This window comes from Lepidochelys kempii, chromosome 20 (assembly GCF_965140265.1).
Source record: "Lepidochelys kempii isolate rLepKem1 chromosome 20, rLepKem1.hap2, whole genome shotgun sequence".
Classification (NCBI taxonomy): Eukaryota; Metazoa; Chordata; order Testudines; family Cheloniidae; genus Lepidochelys; species Lepidochelys kempii.
The window spans coordinates 22,671,848-22,690,581 of record NC_133275.1 but is presented as its reverse complement, the minus strand read 5'-3'; the positions used below and the strand labels follow the sequence as shown (position 1 = coordinate 22,690,581).

At 52.7% G+C, this 18,734-nt stretch overlaps 1 protein-coding gene across 10 annotated transcripts in view; it reads left to right on the top strand.

Annotated features, from left to right (window-relative positions):
- Positions 1-18,734, top strand: part of NFIX (nuclear factor I X) — a 70,176-nt gene that overhangs the window by 50,259 nt on the left and 1,183 nt on the right. Inside the window, exon 1 of one of the 10 annotated variants that reach the window (XM_073318185.1) lies at positions 15,858-15,882. The exons of 7 other annotated variants lie outside the window; for them this stretch is intronic. Coding sequence is in view for 2 of the 3 variants with exons in the window: in XM_073318186.1 (XP_073174287.1) it covers positions 16,382-16,411 (30 nt within the window). In the remaining variant the exon portion in view is untranslated. Of the gene's footprint in view, positions 1-15,857; positions 15,883-16,105; positions 16,412-17,858; positions 18,720-18,734 lie in introns of those variants that run through there. 2 more of the 10 variants (XM_073318186.1, XM_073318192.1) reach the window with 2 other exon arrangements.

Genomic DNA, 18,734 nt, shown 5'->3' with positions numbered 1-18,734 from the left:
CTGCCAGGGGAGTGGGGCCTGGGGCAGGGGGTGGAGTTGGGACTCCCCTTCCGATCCGGTTCTGGGGTAGGAGTGGGATCTAGTGGTGAGAGTCAGGACCTGGGTGTGAACCTGGAGCAGCTGGGCTGGGTTTGGAGCAGAGGCTGTGGAGTTGCTCAGTTGTACCTGTGAGCAGCGCCTGTTCCCAGTGCTACAGGCGGACGGGAGCCGCCCTGCCGGTGACACGGGTTAAAGCGACGAAGGCTGGCATTTAACGGCAGGGGGGAGAAGAGAGGCCAGGTGAGCAGCGCCGGCTGGCGTGGCTGACCTCTCCGACAATGGAACAGCTGGGGCTGCAGCCGTGCCTGGCGAGGGGAGAACAGAGACCCCCGCCCCTCTCCGGCACACACCCCCTCGGACGCGGGCACAGTCGCTCGCATGCAGCATCACACGGCCACACGTGCTCTCGCACACGCTGCCATGAGCACTAACACATGGTCACACTTGCTCTCACACGTACTATCTCGGCCACTATTGCACGGTCACGCTGGCCCTCGCACGGGCCCATAGTGCACAATCCATTCACACTCACAGTTGAGCACAGTGACACTCTCGTATGCCCAGTCACACGCAGTCGAGCACAAATATTTGCATTTTCGCACACACCACTGTGTTGAGTCACACAACTGCACACAATCCCACTCGGATGGGCTCAGCATGATAGCCGTAGAGGTCGATGTGTGTGTTTGGCGGGGTGGATCTGTGCTAGGAACGGGGGGGACGGGACAGGACGGCGACAGGGCAGCTGGTTGTTCATTCCCCCCATGCCTTTCCTGCGTGTTACTTGCGAACAAAAGAAAGTTTGCAAAGTGATTTAAAATGTTATTTAAGGACATCTTGGCTCCTGCCCAAACCTGCCCTGTGGAAACTTGTGTTTTGTGGTTACAGAGCTAGGAAAGATGCACTCTCTGATTTTCCTCTGAATGTAGAGGGAAACAGAGAAGACGGCTTCCCTTTCCTTAATGAGGGCGAAGAACCGAGAAGCAAAGGGATACCAGGCGGAGGCCACTAGGCATTTCATGGGCCTGATTTCCCCCCATGTGTGTGGAGCGGGGGAGGAAGGAAGTTAGGGTGGGTGGAGCAGTGAGGTAGGCTGGATTTGTGGTTATGGCTCTGCCCTGGGACTTGAGAGATCGAGGTTTAATTCCTCCTGTAACCTACCGGTGAGCGGGCATGGCAGTTCTCCCCCCGCCCCCGCACTCTGTAGAGAGGCAGCGTGGTCTAGTGGATGGAGGTTCTGGGTTCTACATCTGGTTCTACTGGGTGACCTTGGGCAACTTGCTTCCTTTCCCCACGCCTCCGTTTCCCCATCCGTAAAAGGAGGATCCTGATCCCGCCCGCCTTTGTCAAAGGCTTTGAGATCTCCTGCGGAAAAGCGCGAGCTTATTCCTGGTGCCTGAATTCAGCCCTAACCCTAGCGAGTGTCCTGAGTCTCTAATGCCCCCACCACCTCGCTCTGACTCTTGTGATTTGATGGTGAGTCTCGCACTACATGGTGTTTTCCTTCAAAACCCGGCTCGGGGAGTCAGGGGAATAGGCCAGGTCTTGAGCTTCCCCTGCTGGAGGGGAGGGAAGTTGGCTGAGGAGCAAAGCTTGGGAATACGACCCCTCTGAGAACCGAAAACCGGCGGAGAACTCTGCCACGTGTCATTCTGAAGCCACTCTCGGGACGTTTTGGGGGGCTGGCCCCACGATTTTGGAAGGTCTGAGGCTGGCAGTGCCGTTCTGAGGCCTCAAAGCCAGCACACGGCTCCACTGGCTTGGGTCCTGAGCCAAGAGCGGCAGGATTTCTTAGGGTCCAGCATCTTGATCCGTTCCACACAAGAGCCCTTCCCATCCTCGTGCCCCTGGGCTGGCCGTGCGATTCTGCAGAGGGGCAGGCTATGGTTTAAATCCCTTCTCTGGCCTTCCCTTAGTGAAGACAGAGAGACAGACAGACTGACCGGCAGACACAGTGGGGGCGGGCCAGGGAGCGAAAGAGGAAAATGAGAATGAATCAGTTTGGCATGTTAGACCTTGAAATATGCCTACTCAGTGAAGTCTCCCGCGGGCTCTGTGCTGTGTTATCCCTCTGCCGGCCGGGGAAGGTGTTTCTAGGTGGGCCGGTAACAGGGCAGAGGGGAGCCCAGAGATGGTGCCCTGTAGCGACTGTCCCAGTTACTAAGCCCTCTGCTGAGAGCAGGGTCTATTCAGAGCGATCCCTAGATACACCCCCCTCTGCCCTCCGAGTCACCTTTGTCTGCTGCAGTCTGGGTGGGTGAGCAGGGAGCTGATTAGGGGAACCAATGGCTGTCCTGGCTGTGGGGCGGATCCCTGGCCCTGGCCCTCAGTGGGACAGAGCTGTCGGCACTTCTGTAGTGGCTGCTGACGGCCTTCCCCCAAACCTCCCCCTTCCTTGGCCCGGAATCACTCCCAGTGCAGGGTTTGATGCCCCCCTTTTCTGACCCAGCTGATAGGGGGCCAGAGTCTCTGCAGAGTTTGGGAGCTGGCCCCCTTTGTTCCCGTGGAGCAGGGCCAGTATCCTGGGCACTGCGGCTTCTTCTTGCCCTCCCAGCATGGGTCGGAGAAAGAAGCCGCGCAGGGGGGTTGCCCTTCCAACCCAGGCCAGTCGGCAGCCCTGCTTTTCCTCTCTTGTCTTCCTCCCACTCCCGCCGACTCCTACCTGCTCCTGTGCCCTATCTCCCAGCGGGAGGAAGCAGAAGCATCCTCTTCGCAGGCCTGACAAAAAGAGAGCACATTTCCTTCCTCTGTGTGTGTGTGTGTACACATGCCCAGCTGGCTAATCAAGGCCCCAAATTTAGGGAATTTATTAATAATAAAAAAGTGATATCAAGATTTTTGTGATAGATTTGAAGTGAAAAGAGATTTGATTTGATTGTTTTCTGGAGACAGATGGGGTGTGTGTGTGTGATTTTAAACAGTCTCTTGCAGGGTTTGCAAAGTCCAGATCTTGCAGTTAGAGGCAGGTGAAATGTTTTGTCCGAAACTTTTTTTCTCCCTGAAAAATGCAGATTTGGCACAAATTCCCATTGGTTTTGCCTTTTAGTGTGTGTCAGCCCCTCCCCACAAACATGCTGAAAAGCAAAATGTTTCAATTTCTCAGTTTGCAATTTCCTTCCATTTTATTGTTACAAAGCACATGTAAAAAAAAAAACAAGAAAAAAAGCTCAAATTGAAATGTTCCATTCTGGGAGGGAAGGGAGGATTCATTTCAGTTGGATTTTTCAGACTTGTCAGTGAACGTCAAAATCCGGTGTTCACATAACTCCGCTTGCCATGTTGGGCTAATGCGGGAGGACCGGGGATCTGAGGTGCAGCTGCCCTAGAAATGGGTTAGAGTTGTGGGGGGAGGGACAGAAAGACACACCTGGCACCGAAACTGACCAGCAACAAAAGGGCAACTGACCAGGCCTTGGGTGAGGCGGCGGTGACATTAGCAACAACCGTGTCCGTTGTTCTACATCTCCTCAGTTTAGGTTCTCGTCCCGATCCCTCTCGCTGCATTGTCTGGTGGAGAAATAGGGTCCAGATTTTGGAACTGGATGCACCGGTACAGGGCATTTACCTGAGCCGATCGGATTCCAGGACCCAGTGCCTGTATTAGAGATTATGTTTAGAATGCCTTTGAGGGGCAGATTTACAAAAATTGCCTGAGGGATTTAGAAACTAACAAACAAAAATGCACCTGAATCCCCCAGGCAATTTGGAAAATCTTGCCCCCCTGATGTCTGTGGAAAGCGTTCTGGTCCCAGCTCCCGGTGGCTGGCCTTTCAGAAGCGGTGCGTGCGCTCCTGAGAAAAACCCAGCCCCGAGTGTCCCAAAGGGAGCTGCCGGGGATGGAGCAGTCTGGACAAATCAGTCCCTTAGTTCAGAGCTGAGCTCTTTTGAAAATCTGCTAGGGTCCTTGGTAACCTCGCCCTACACTGTCCGGATGAGAGCCTGGGCGGGCAAAAACTGATGATTAATGATTATTTCCCGAATCTTTAGGACTTGTGAGCGCACTTTAAAATAAGGGTTGCTCCAGAGTGATGGGACTGTGGGGTGGGACAAGGGCCAGGGCTCTGGATTGGTTTCTACCAGGGCCAGTTTTTCAGAAGTGGCCGTTGAATTGGGGAGGGGGCTAGACGTGAAGCACCGCGGGCCTGGGTTCCGGAGCTCCTGAGCACCCCCAATTCCATCTGAAGCCAGAGGGAGCTGTGCCCACCCCCCACATTTCCTGTCCCAGCTGCCAGTGGTGCTAGCCATGGTGGCGGGGGAGGGAGGGGGGAATTTTTTAAAGGAAAACCTGCAGCAGACAAGACCTTTGTGCCAGGCGCAGAGCCCAGCGAGCTGTTGGGCCTTGACAAATAACAGCAAGGGCTTGCTCTGAAATGGGGCTGCCATTGAAATCAGTGAGCTTTGCAGGGACTCAGCACCATTCAGGATCCCCCCTTTCTGTGGGCTTGTGTGCGGGGCCATGTCACCCACTCGTTTAATTAGGCCCTTGGGAACATTCGGACCAATTCATCTCTCTCCTGAGATGCACTGGTGGCTAGTTTGGACTCAGCCTGTCCTTGTTCTTTTGCCAATCCGAATGTTCCTTCCAAAGCCCAGAGACTCCCACCCCACAGATCCATGGGTTTGGGGTGCTTTGATCCTGCGATGGGAGAGGGAAGAAATGGGAAGCTGATTTTTTTGAAATCGGGATAATTCGCCTCCCGCCTCGCCGCACATCAGCACGGAGTCAGTGGTGCATGGTCCCATGAACTGATGGCCTGGGTCTCTCTTGCACCACTGGGGAAAAAAATACCTGGAGATCTCAATAATTTGCTCTGGGATACATTTAATGCTGCAATGGAAAGAGATGCAGAGACAGAAACGTGTGTGTGTATCAGATGATCACAGTGTGTGTGTATTGATTGATTGAGGCCGTGTGTGTATCAATCAACCATTGGGTGTGTGTATTGATGAGGGTGTGTGACTCAATTGATAGTGTGTGTTGAGTGATCAGTATGTGTGGGGGTGTATCTGTCAATCGACCAGAATGTGTGTGTACACTGTATATAATATGTAGGTATATTTCATATATGCAAGGGGTGTTAAAAATGAATGACTCAGGTTACGCTGCAGAGTCCGTAAAAGGAGTCTCATTTTCCATACGTGCCGAACACTTGTTCTGTTGATGTGAGATCCCTTCCTGAAGACCCTGGCAGCCACTGAGCACCCATTTCTGGAAGCTTTAGCCCTGTGCATGTATGGTTGCTAAGATCACGCCATAAAGAAGTGATATTTTTTAGAAAAAGCAGGCCCTACTTAATGCAAGGGTCAGAAATAAAATGGCAAATAGAGTCCTCTGTACTGTTGGTTTTGTACTGTCTGCCTTAAAAACGCTTCCCTTGTAGTTGTTTTTGCAGGGTTTTAGGGTGATCTAGTGGCTTATAGTATAGGAGGGGTAGCTGTGTCAGTCTGTGCCACCGGACTCCTCCTTGTTCTAGTGGCTTATATTTGATGGCACCTCGAGATGGGCGTTTGAGATGGCTAACTAGGTGTTTCTACTTGCAAAAATCGTCACCATTTGGAGACTTTGCAGCTGCAGTTTGTTCTCTTGCTCTGTGCCAGCTCCTGGAAATGCGTGTAGCGCTGACAGGGATCTCCGGGTTTACACCAGGTGGGAAGCTGGCCCTGTTGGCTTCAATAGGCCTCTGCCGATTGACACTAGCTGGGGATCTGCTTCTTTATCTCTCTCTTTCCATTTTCTCCTCCAGCTTCCCCTCGTTTTCTCTCTGCGGAAAGTGCGACACAAGCTGGGGTTTTTTTAACACAAGCAAAGAAAATGACAAAGATCTTTAAAACACCCCCCTAGCCCCAGCAAAAGTCACCTTTCTTATTTAGGGGTCTCATTGACATTTGAGTGCTGAGTTCTTTCGGCTGTATTGGCGGGGGCAGGGGAGAAAGTTTTCCAGACAGGAACCTGCTGGCCTAGGTTCTAGGAGCTGAGCAGAGCCCAGAAGCAGGCGGATGGGAGGATTAAATTAAACACAAATAATTACTATCTGGGGGGAGGCAGGGTTTGTGTTGATACAGGGGAATCGGGGATCCCTGCTAGATGAGGTGCCTCAGCCATCGTCCATGGTGCTGGGTGGATTTGAAAGAGAGAGATGCGGGGGGGGGGGGGGTGTCCAGCGCCATAGGGGGAAATGCAGGGTCTGCAGGAGAGATGTAAACCCGCAGTGAGCTCTGCTCCTGGGGTCCGGCCTTGTGCGATTATGGCATTCCTGCCCTCGGGAGCGGGGGGTCCCTTTGGAACCAAGGAAGCAGCCGTGAGATTTTGCTCCTTAAACTAGAGGAGGTGGGGCCTTGGCCCTGGCCGTGGACTTGCGAGAGAGCGGGCAGAGTGCGGCCCAGCGTGGGCATGCAGCGGGCTGCCAAGGAGAAGGCGACATGGCTTTCCTCATCCCCTCTCCTTTCTCCCGCCAGCCTGGAGCCCCCTGCTCTGCTTTTAACCCTTTCGATAGTTGTGGTGCCTGGATCTTCGTGCCCAGCGTGGGCACTCGAGGGTCTCTCTTTATAGAGCCTGTCCCCCTTCACTTGCTTTATCCCTTTCTCTTTCCTTCTCTGTTGTTCTTTTTGTCCTTTTCCCTCCTTCCACTCTCTCTCCCACTCATTTGCGCCTGAGTCTTCTCCTTCCGTGACCAATCTGAACACAATCCCAGCGGGGCTTTTTGTACCTCACACCGAGCACCATGGGGTGAACCCCCCAGGATCCAAGCTGTGTATTTGGAGTTTGGAACCCAACCCCATTGGATCAGACAAGAACTGGATCCAGGGGCCTTTCCCCAAATCCCCTTCTCGCTTGTCCAGCGGCTAACTGGACCCTTTGTGGAGCACGTTCAGCATCGACAGGCTGATGCTCTGTTTATTTCTGCTCGTGATTTTTTTAAAGTACCAGGGCTGGAAAAGGGATTTTGCAGCTGTGCATGTTAACCTAACCCAGTCCCCAAAGGGGAAGAGAGTGCTAGGCATTTTAGCTTTCTTTCTTTCTCTGTTCTTTCTCTTTCCCTTCCCTTCTTTCATCATTCTGTTCTTCTTTCACACTCATCCTTTCATTCGTTCTGTCTTTCATTCTTTGTAAGTCACCCTTCATTAATTGAAATGTTTTGTCCTTATTAAAACCACCACCCCCCCGCCCCACCTAAGCACATAATCGATACATTACTTCTCTGCAGCTTCCAGGCTTTGGGTTGCGGAGGGCCGAGAGCAGGGCTTAATTTGTAATGAAAGAGGTGCTGGGGCTCAAGCCAAGAGGTGCTGGGGCTCACCCCTGGCAACCCGTGGCACAAATTAAGCACTGCCCAGGATAAAAATCCATCTTTGTTTCTTCGCGGGAAGATGGGCCATGTGCTGGCCATGACTGCCCTTTAGTTCCTCATTTGTACCCATCCAGAGAGGAGCAGAACCACAGATTGCTCTTTAATGGAGGGTGAAAATGATTGTGTGAAATCTCTCCCCGCCCCTGTTTATAACCTGCAATTTTGCTCTTGCTGCCAAGTGTTAGGGGCTGTGTCCGATTCCTCCCCTCTCTTTGCAGTGTGCGAATTACAGCCATAGGGCCTGGTCCTGCTGTATGCTTAAGGCCAAGAATGGTTTTACTGAGAAGGACATCTCAGTGGAACAGGTCCCGCGAGGAAAGTTTCCTCGCGTGGGGTTGTGGCCGTGGGGTTGGGTCCATGACTTCTGATCAGTGGATGTTGCTTCGTTCCCCTGAGCTGGGCTGGGTGTCTGTGCGCGGGTGTAGCTCAGCGAGGTTGAGTTTCGGGAGGTTTTGTTTTAGCAGAACAAAGGGCCAGATTCTGATTTTAGCCGCCCGGCAGCAAGTCTCGAGCAATCCTCTTGCCATCCTGCCAGACTTACCTCCGGGTAAGCCGAGAGCAGAGTCTCATGCCCTGTTCTTGCTGAAGAAACGTGGCGAAACGGCGGATGGGAGTTATTATAGAAGCCGGGAGTCTTATTTGTGTCACTGGCTTTATTTTTTTAAGCAGAACTCGCACTGAGGGAAAGCCACTTGCAAGGAGATGGCTCAGAGTGACTGTAAAAGTATGAGCTGGGTCAGTGTGGAGTGTTCTCAGACGCCTGGCAGAGTGCAGGAGTGCCGGGCTAATCTTGTCAGATCCCCGGGCTCCTGACTCCCACGGGTGAGGGTCTGGACCTGAAGGACTTAGATACTGAAATCCCGTTGACTTTCAGCAGGGCTGGTGCTCCTATATCCTCCAGGTTCTTTTGAAGAGCTCTCTCCTGGCTTATCATAGACTATCAGGGTTGGGAGGGACCTCAGGAGGTCATCTAGTCCAACCCCCTGCTCAAGGCAGGACCAATCCCCCATTTTTGCCCGAGATCCCTAAATGGCCCCCTCAAGGATTGAGCTCACAACCCTGGGTTTAGCAGGCCAGTGCTCCAACCACTGAGCGATCCCTCTGACACCCGCTGGAGATCCGGCCCTACGGGATCCGGCACCACCAGCCTCTTTAGCACATGCCTAGCGTTAAGCCCGTGAGCGGGCCCGTTGTGCGTGCGGGAAGGCAGGCCTGGCTTTCGTACTTGGTTGAATCAGGCCCGTGGTTTGATTTCGCAGTCCCGGCTATATCAGAAGGCTGTTTCGGAAGAGTTCGCAAAGGGTTAATCAAGGGTTCGGCCCGGTTTTATTGAGTGGTTACAGTAGGTCACAGCGAATCTCATATAAGACCTTTAAAGTGATGTGCTTTGAATCCGTACAGCAAACACCCTTTCCCTCAGCAACCTGCCCGGCCCAGGTCATCACCCTGGATTAGCCTTTACAAGCCATTCATCAATGGAGCCTTCCGACTGATTGTGTCGCCGAGGACTTCTAAGAACTTTGGCACAGACCCTCCAAGCTATTTAGGCGCCTAACTCCCCTGGGAGGATCTGAGCCATTTTCCCTCTGCAGAGAGAATTGCACAGGTTGTTGGGGGGGGGGTGGGGTTAAACAGCTGCTTTACCTTAAGGGACAGGCGTGTGTGAGAGGAGGGCTGGGGAAATAACAGCAGTGAAATACCTCTTTGGGAAGGTAAGGCAGCTTCTGAGGAGCTCAGCTGTGCTGCCCAGTACCAGCTGGAGAGAGAGGGGCTAGGTGGGGGCCTCGCTCCGCTGGGTCCGTTCCCAGCCCTGAGACAGGCAGCTTTCCCGTTGTAATTTCAGGCCCCGTGTTCCAGCCCTGATTTCCATAAGCCAACGTCCCTGCCTGTCTGCTGCAAAACTCCAAACCTCTGCTTGAAACAACAATTAATTCAGCTCCTGTTGACCTATGGAAAAAAATGGGTCAGAATAAAAGCATGAAATGTACCTATGGGGGGCCCAATCCTGCAGCCATTCAAATTGGGGGCAAAACTCCTCCTGATTTCGCCGACTACAAGAGCCAGACTTGGCACCCGCCGTAGATAGGGCCCGATCCTGAGGAAACATTTACGCGTTACTCCCAACAGGCCTCCTTGTGGAAGTAACACCACAGCCGTGTGCGTTTTCCAGGATCGGGCCCGCAACCTCTGCAGTGGTGCTGTAGGGGAGTGAATTATCCTAATTTGAATCCAAATGTGGTTTTCGGTGAAAAGCGAGGTTTTCTTCCCCTCCCTTTGGCGGCAAGCGCTGGGCTCTGCCTGGCGGTGAAAGTCTGTGATGATTTGGGGGCTTTTTGTAAGTGCTAGGATAGCTTTTTTTTTCTTGTAAAGAAATGTTCAAGACGGGGATAATTAAAGTGTGAGGAGTAAATTGCCCCTGCTCTTTCCCGTGGCATGCATTGTCTCCTCCAGCGCTGGCAACTTCTGCCGCTTTTTGGAGTGAACTCCCCCACTCCCCCCGTCTTAATTTTATTGCAGCCTGAGTTACAAACCCAGCAAACTGGCAAATGCGAGTAACTCCAGGCGTCTTCCCCCGTCAGCCTCTCACCTTCCTCCCTGTTAGGACGTGAATTGGCTTCTCACTGTGGCTGCAGGCAGCCCGACGCACGGGATGGGCACTCAAACTTTTTTCCTCACGGCCCCAGACTTTCTTTTTTTTTTCAACGGGATACACGGGCAGAATATTAAATGAAAAGCCCCTGAAGTCCATCAGGGCTGCTGGCCAGCGCCGGGCTGCGTTCCCTGCTCTGTGCACTGCCTTTCAAAATTGGTTTTTCAGGGGCACCTAAAACTGCAGCAAAAATCTCGCTCTGTATTTACCCCCCGGAAACCTGTAAGCAATGACCCCACTTTTCTGCCGCTCACAAACCACTTTCTCCACTGCGGTTAAAGTGATATGGGAAACTTCTCCTTGTGCTTATCTGAACCTCGATTAATTTTACCCATTATCTTTCTGCAGGATCTATTATTATTTGCATAATACGTCGTCAAATCTGCTTCATACCTTCCCTGCCTTTTGTATAGTTCTGGTGTTGCTCCAGTCCCAGTTTTGGGAAGCCAGGGCAGGTGTGGGTGGGGTGAACTGAGAATGTTGTTCGGAAAAAGGGGAGGGAAAAGACCCAGTTTTATTTTATTAAAATGGGTTTGATCCTGCTGTCACCGGAGTCGCTCCGTATTCCCATTCACTTTCATGGGAGCAAGGATGCAGATATGAAAAGGATCTGCGGTGTGGGTTGGTTTTAAAGAATATTTTTTAAAATGAATATATATAAATGAGACTGTTCTTCCATCAAAGAGACTCCAGAATTTCTCCCTTTGTTACATTTTGGAAATCGACGGGAGCCTTTTCACTGGCTTTGGGGGGAGTTGGAATATTTCCCTCCCGCTGGGTATTTTTATCAGAAAAAATAATCTGATGACAAGTCAACAACGGCTGGAAAGGAAAGAGAATTGGTGTAAACCCGGCATCGGGTTTGGCTGGATTTACACCGGTCCCTGGAAAAGGTTCGCCTCCTTGAATCGGTGGGGTGGGAGACATCTGCCACAAGGATTTTCCTGAGCAAGGCAAAAAGAAACAGCGAAACGCTGTTGCATTTCCAAAAGACCCTCCCCGCCCACCCCCCCCAAAAGGTGCTGGCCCTGGTCTCACCACCTGCGCCCCAGCAAGGAGAAATTTGCTTTCCTGTTTTATTTTTGTCAGATGTTTTCCTTTTAATGAAATTCCTTTTTTTCCCCTTTGGTGGTTGTGCGTTTCCACTTGCCAAGCGGTTCCTTTGCTTAGTTTTTACAGAAATAAAAACTTTTTTTTGTCACTAGAAGTTGAGCTGGCTCAGGGGGTGTTTTACTGTCAGTGGTGCCCCCCTCCCTCCCGGGGGTGAGTGAAGTTGAGAGCTGGTGGAAACAAAGGGCAGATAGAGCCAACAAGAGCCAGGTACCGTGAGGGCATCTGCTGTTCATGTGTCCCCCAGCTCTGCCAGTGCCCCCCAATCGTGGCCTGCTTTTGTCCCCTTTCTTCTCCGCCCTGGCACGCCCCTGACCGATTGTACCAGACTCCTTGGTGCTTTCATTATAGGCACTAAAGAAACCTCTGATAATATAATTCCAGTGATAATATTTATATAGCTCTCGACACCCGCCAAGCCCTTTACGGTCATTATTGACTGGGGACGGACAATGAGATGGGCGAACTCGTTTTTGCTGCTCACTTGCGTAGGGCTTCCCGTGGCCTCTGAAAGTCAAAGTGGGCTTACGTCAAACTTCCTGCTCAGATCCATTGTCCTTGGGGCTTCAGGCCCTGCAGGGATCTGTATGGTGCGGGGTAGGGACCCACGTGTGGGTTGAATCTGAATCAGCGAGATCCGTAATGACCGACGGGGGGCAGTCAGCTTATTTTGGGGGGAGTCCGGATACTTCGCTGCAGTTCTTGCCACTGAAATCATTAGAGAGGCAAACGGCACGTTTAAATAGGGGAGGCAATGCAAGCATTTGCAGGTGCCAGGGGAAACTTCAGCGGCTCTGGTGGCTGGCTGGGCCCGAGTCCTTGCTTCTCTGCTTCTGTTCTGTGCTGCTGGCACTCCGTCGATTGACGGGGATTCGAAACCTCCGATTTCCCTTTTGCCCAGTGATTCCCTCAGCTTCCGGGGACTTATTCCTGGTGGACGCAGGTGTAGCCAGAAGCAGACAGACTCGTGTGTGCACATGTGCAGAATTGAACCCCCAGAGCGGACGGGTACAAGGCACTCCTGCTTGTTAGCTGTGCTCCCAGCTGGGTCCAAACGCGGGCACAACACTGCACTGAAAGAGAGTTTTGGTTGTGCGCGCAGGCAGGATCGGGGCCAGCATGTGGCAATCCAAACTCCAGCTGTTCCTCTCCTTCACAAAGCTGGAAGGATTCTGACTCTTCTCGGGTGCAGTGCCATTTCCAGAACTCCAGCTTATTCCCTGCGTTTGCCTCCAAGCGCTTGGCTTGGCGTTAAAATCATTTATTAATTTGTTAAAGTTGATAGCAAACAGGGCAGTGGGACCCCGCTGCTCTTTCGCCTCTGCTCTGGCAGTTGCGTTTCGCTGTTGCCAGCAGTCGCCCAGCAGAAAAAAAAAAAAATTAAGTCCACCGCAAATCAGCCCTTTTCTTTCGTGTTATATTTGCAGCTCTCTCTGCTCAGCTCTGTGCTCTGAATCCTGGGCAACTTCTTTATTTTCCCCTTCTGCAGCTCTTGGCGTTGTTTGTGTTCTCTGCTCAGACATGAAAAAATATTTGAGTGCGGGCTTTTTTTTTTTTGCAAATAGAAAACTGAAAGGGCCAGTGACCCATGATTCAAGTGTCTGAGGGGAGCCTCTTTCTTCCTCAGCATTAATTAACTCAAGTTCGTTAGGACATTGAGTCTGCTGGACAGGTTTCTCTTGTGTGGACTAAATCGGGTCAGAGAGGGAAAATTGTACCAAGCAAACACTTTGTGTTGGGGCAGAAGAATGCAGAGAGAAAACAGAGCGATATCATTATTACATGGCTGCATATTTGCATGTGTGGGGTTTCCTAGAGATATATTTGTATGGGACGTCCGTATCGTAAGGACAGGCAAACTCGTGACGCCTCATTCGGAAGGGTTGGAACTGGACTCTGGCTTTGAGCAGCATTGGGTCTGTTGGGGAAGCCGAGCGTGAAGCAAACGGGGAGAGACACTGAAGGAAGGAAGGAAGGAAGGAAGGAAGGAAGGAAGGAAAGAAAGAAAGAAAGAAAGAAAGAAAGAAAGAAAGAAAGAAAGAAAGAAAGAAAGAGAAAGAAAAGCTCTCCTCACAGTCTATGCCAGCCCAGCTCTGGGAGGGCATTTTTTACACTAATGGCTCAGGCTGTTGAGAAAAAAGATTTGTTTGCTTTTAATCTGCATTGTGGCTGGAGGAGTCCACAGCTTCTGGGTGTATGCAGGGCGGGGAAAGGGGGGCAAAATAATTCCAGCTCTGAGCCCCCCGAAAGGTGGTAGAAGAGATTGGCGGACTCCCTCAAAACTACCTCCCCAGCACGTAAGGGGCAGATGTCCTGCTGCTGCAGAACTGAGCAGGAATACCCCCCCCCCAAAAAAGTCATGCCCCAGTTTCTTAAAAGCCCCCCCATCACTGCAAGTGCAAGCCACAGGCCAAGGCAGCCCAGGTCTTGCTCACCCTGCAGGGAGACGAAATTTATGTGCTATTCATTCACCGGGGCAATAGTTTGCCAGGGTGCCAGTGACTGTTTCTATGGCAACGCCGAGAAAGCTTGACATGCTGCTGCTGAAAAAGAGAGACCCAAAATGAAAAGAGTGTGTGTGTCGGGGGGGCGGGGGAAAGGGGGGAGGAGATAAGATCAGGAGTCGGAAAGTTTGACTTGGAGTTATTAAAACTCATAAACTATCTTCCAGGCCTTGGGGAACCCCCCCGCAACCCCCCAGCTGGGAAGAAGCAGGCGTCGGGAGTTTGCTGGCTGTAACCCGGCCGGTGGGGGTGGGTTTAAAAATGACCCCCTCTTTTGGGAGGGCGAATTGAAAAAAATCCTTTTTCATAAAAAGATTCCAAGTCCTGCAGGTGTGGGTCGCGCGGGATGAGCTTGGCTGGGGGCAACAGAGAAAGAAATGCCACCCCCCCCGGCCCCGAGTGTCTCTGCATGTCGGGGGACCAGGGCGCATCCCCCGCTGGGTGGGACGTCCAGCCAGTTGGGCACAGTCCCACAGCCAGCTTTAGCTGTGCATTTGGGCTATTTTCCCTACCTGGATCTTGGCCTTCCTTTTCCCCTCATCCTTTCTTCCCCTCTCCGCAAGTTCCTGCTTTCCTCTCTGTCTCCTTCCCAGGCCTTCTCTTCCCCCCCAAATCCCTCTGCCAAGCCGCCCGTCTTTTCTAGCCTCTTCTGTTCTACTTCTTTCTTTCTCTGAGAGAGGCATTTCTAATAATCCGCCTTCTTTGCGGCTGTCGCTACCAGCTGCAGGTGCCAGGGCACGGAACCCAGAAAGATCGAACCCTCGGCCCGCCACACCGACCACTCGAGAACGCTGCCTGGCGTCGGTGTATTGACCCCTCTCAAACCCGGGGGGGGGGGTACCTCGTACAAACCCAATGGAAATATAGCCTCCTCTCGGGCGCAGCTGTGCACGGCAGAGGCCCAGCTCAGCCGTAGACCCGCAGTCCGTGTGTTGTCAGAGATGTGTGGGGAGTTGTGCCATAGAAGGGGGTGGAGGTTGTGCTTAGATCGAGGACCCGCAGGGGGTTGGCATCCAGTCCAGTATCTCTGCCCTCTTTCCTCTGCCACCCTCCCTTTAGAGACTCCAGTAACGGTGCTGTGCCCTAGTGATGCTGCCGTGTTTCATGTTGTTACTGCCATCCACGGGGGTATTTTACTAAGGGCAACCCACCCCTGTTAGACGACGGAGCACTGCAGGGCCCGACAGGACTGGCTGAGATACAGCAGTCGTCGCCGTGGAGGAGAAAGCACCCGACAACCCAGCGGCGGAGGGGCGTTTGCCTGTGGAACGGCCGCGGGCTTTGCGCTGAGCAGGCCTCTTCCTGGGGCACGGAGGACTGGGGCTGACATGTACCCGAGTCCCCCTTTTTTTTTTCTTTTTTAAACTCACAAGGGTGGCCCCAGGCCAGCCCCACAGATGCCAACCGATGCCTGCCCGGGCCCATTCCCGAGGGGCGCTCAGAGCAGGAGTCAAACTGACACGAGCCCAGTAGAGCGGGCGGGTCATTGGAGGCGAGCAAGCACCCTTAGAAAAAGAGTCTTCTTTTCTCGTTCTCTCTCTCCAGCTTTGCTCTGTTTTTCCTGTTCCTTTTCTCCCCCTCCCTTGCCACTTTCTCGTCTTCTCTCCATTGATTTCTGTTCCATTTTCTCTTTCATCCCTTGGTTTTCTCCTTCTCTCTGTCCCCCCCCCCCCCCTTCTGACTTTCTATTTCCATTTTCCTTCTTCGGCCTCTGCTTTCTCTTTTCCTCCCCCCTGGCTGTTTAATTTCCATTTGATATTCCCCCACAAAGCCCGACTGCTGCCAGCAGCTCCTTTCTCTCGTTTGCTGGGTGCTTTTACACTCAGACTGGGCGTTAATTACACGTTGACTCTGTGTGTGTGTGTGTGTGTGTGTGTTTTAGATTTAAACTGTTGTTGTATTTTCCTTATGGAAACCATCCCCGATCCAGGGAAGGATCCCCGCTCTGAGTAGCTAGGAACCAGTAAATCCCCTGCCGTAAGTGAAAGCTCTGAATTAGGGTCTAAACCCTGGTGACTTGAACTTGGAATAGTTTCTTCTTGCAGAAAATCGTTCGTTCTTTTTTTCTTCTTCTTCTTCCTCTTTCGCTTTCACTTTTTTCTTCTCTCTTTTTTCTCTCTTTCTTCGCTCTCCCTTTTCTTTGCAACTTCCACACTCTCCCCCCTCCCCCTCTGGACTCAGCTTTCCTGCCTCCATGGCACAAGTCCGCATCCTCCTCCTCTCCGATGAGGTATTTTGTAACACCCCCTTTGGCTCCCCCGACAAAGCAGGAGGGCGGGAAGGGGACAAGCCACCTTTGTCTGGCTCCCCACAGGGCATGCCGCCCAGGTCAGGGCCTGGCCACAGGTGTAAGTGCAGGGAGGCCTGAATTTCTCCCCGAGCAAGCAGGGTATTTAGGAGCCGTAGCTTTCTTGTGCGTTGTGTGCAAGGGGAGGATTGGAGCCTAGGGATTGCCGTACCCTGCTCTACTGGGCTGCGGCTAGGTTTGGGATTGGGGGCGGGGGGGAGACGGGGAAATGACAGCCGTCGCCCCCCACCTCGGCCCTCCCCCACAATCCCCGCTCTCGCTTCCTTGGCAGCCTGCTCGGGAGCTGGAAAGCTGGCAGCGGGGCCTGGGCCTGCCTGCGGGCGTCGGGGATAGAGCCACGGCGGGTTAGCCAGCGTACCTGCTCTACCTGTCACCGGAGCTCTGCCAGGCCAGCGGGCGGCGGTCTCTCTGCGGGCTGGGGATGCTGCGGTACTACGGCGACGGCGGCCGTGTAAGTGCCTGGATGGATAGATTGGGGAGGCCGTCGGGGGGGCTGGCATCGACCCCCCCACTTTGGATAAAAGAGTTGCCATTTCGGCTGTTGTCGCCTCTGCTCTGCACCCCCTCCAACGCCTGGATTTACAGCCGGGTGCTGCCTGGGGGCGCAGCCAGAAAGGCCCGAAAATCAGGGCAATTTTTTCTTCCCCCCCCCCGGTTTGTTTCTTTTAATTTTCTCTCCTCTCCCCCCCCTTCGGGTGTCGTCTTCTCTCCTCCACTTTCTCAATCTTCCTGTTTCATTTCTCTTTTGAACCCCCTCCTCTGGCTGCGTTTCTTTTCCTTCCCTTCCCCTTCTTTTCTCCCATTCCTCCTCTCTCATCCCTTTTTCCTCGTCTTTCCCGGTCCCCCTTCTCCCCTCACCTTCTCCTGCTTTCATAGGCGGCTTTTCCATTCGATGCAGCTGAGCGTGCAGCACGGACAATAAATAGTCCTGCCTCGAAAAGAGGCAACATCGGGAGGGATCGTCTTTCGAAGAGACTAGCTCGGCATTGGAGGGGACTTTAAAAATATCATACATTTGCACCCCCCCCGTCCCCCCCCAAAAATAAGATTTGGGGTTTTTTGCTTCCTCGGATTTTCTTAAAAAGTAAATAGGGCCCTTTAGGGATCTGGGCTGTGTGCTAATATTGGCAAGTCCCTTTGCCACCCATTGTAGTGTCTTTACACGCTGGGGTCGGGGGTAAGGAGTTAAGTCAGTTGGCAACTAAATTGTTTTTGTTTGGAAAAAGTAATCGTCCAGCTTGGCAGGGGAGAGGGCCCGATCGGGTGCCTGCAGGAAACCCTCGGCGGCTGTCGGATTGGGCCCTCCATTAGGATGCAAAAACCCTTTAGTGTGATGGTGTTTTTATGTGCGGTTGGGGATGGGCGGGTTTGAAATTGACGATTCCGCTGCTTAGAAAAAAGTATCCGTGCCTTTAATCCGAACCTTGTGTGTGTGGTGTGTGGGGGGGGGGCAGATTTGGAACGAAATCTTCTTCTGTCCTTTTTTATAAATAGACGGAGAGAGAGAATGCGGGAACGAGAGACACGGAAAGAGAGAACAGCTGCTTTTTCCAAGGCCTTGTGGGACTGCCTTTTTTTTTCGGTTGTCGGGGTGGGGGTGTGGGGGGGCGGTGAAGAACGGAGTTTTTTATTTATTTAGCAATATTCTGCCAGGCTCCTGCACGCCAAATATCCACCGCCCGGGAAAAAAAAAAAAAGAATCGTGGCTGGACTTTGCTTATTCATTAGATATAAACTTGTCGATTTGGCAAATTGTTTTCAGTCTCTTAACTGCACAGTCTCTCTGTGCCACCAGCCCCCCCCCTCAATACACCCCCCCCCAGTTTCTGCTCCGCCAATCCCCCCCACCCCCCGCCTCCCTTTCGCTTTGATGCAGCCATTGGCTGGTCTGGAAATGTGTCTCCTTGCCAAATACGTGGATCCTTCCTCTCTCTTTCGCTCTTTCTGTTTTTTCCCCCCTCTTCTGCTGGCATTGGCACAGGCAAATGGTTGGGGACCGAGCGTGAAAGGAGCGAGCGAGAGAGTTTAGGAGGAAAAAGGGAAAAAGGGGGGGGAAGGGAGGAAAACAACAACAAAACCCCCCAAAATCAAAACAAAACCCAGCCCAAAAGCCTGAGCACTTCGGGTTTTGCCAGCGGCTGAGCGCAGTCGATTCCAGCACAGCGTCCGTCCCTTCTCCTAGGCCTGCATTCGCCCTCCACCCGGGCGGAGGGACCAACAGCTAACTTGGCATCTTTGCGCCTTTACCAGCGCCGAAAAGCCCTCCCCCCCCCCGCCTGCCGCTCCTCTCCCTCTCCCTGCGTTTTTTCTTCCTTCCTTCCTCTGTTGGTTTGTTTAATTTTTTTTTCCGATAGGGGCCATTCTGCGAATTTCTGATTTATTTATTTTGGATCTGCCGTGCGGGGGGGTTCCTCCGATAGATTATTGGGGTGCTAGATCCATCCCCCACTGTGTCCCACACCTCCATTGTCAGCCTCCTTCCTTCCTTCCTTCCTTTCTATCCCTCCTGCCCCCCAGGTTTTTAAATTCTATATTCCCTCCGCAATCGAGAATTCAACCAACCAAGCCCCCCGGCCCCCCATTCTCCCCTCCCTGCCTCCTCCCTGTAAAATTTCTACCTTCCCTCCTCCTTGTCCCCTCCTCCCCCTCCATCTCACAGCCCCCACCTCCTTTTCCCTCCCCCCCTCACCCCGCAACTCTGTTGAGTCCAGAATTTCCGAATCGGGTGCTTAGCTTTGCCGGAATGAGACGGAGCAATGGTAATTATTTTCCTT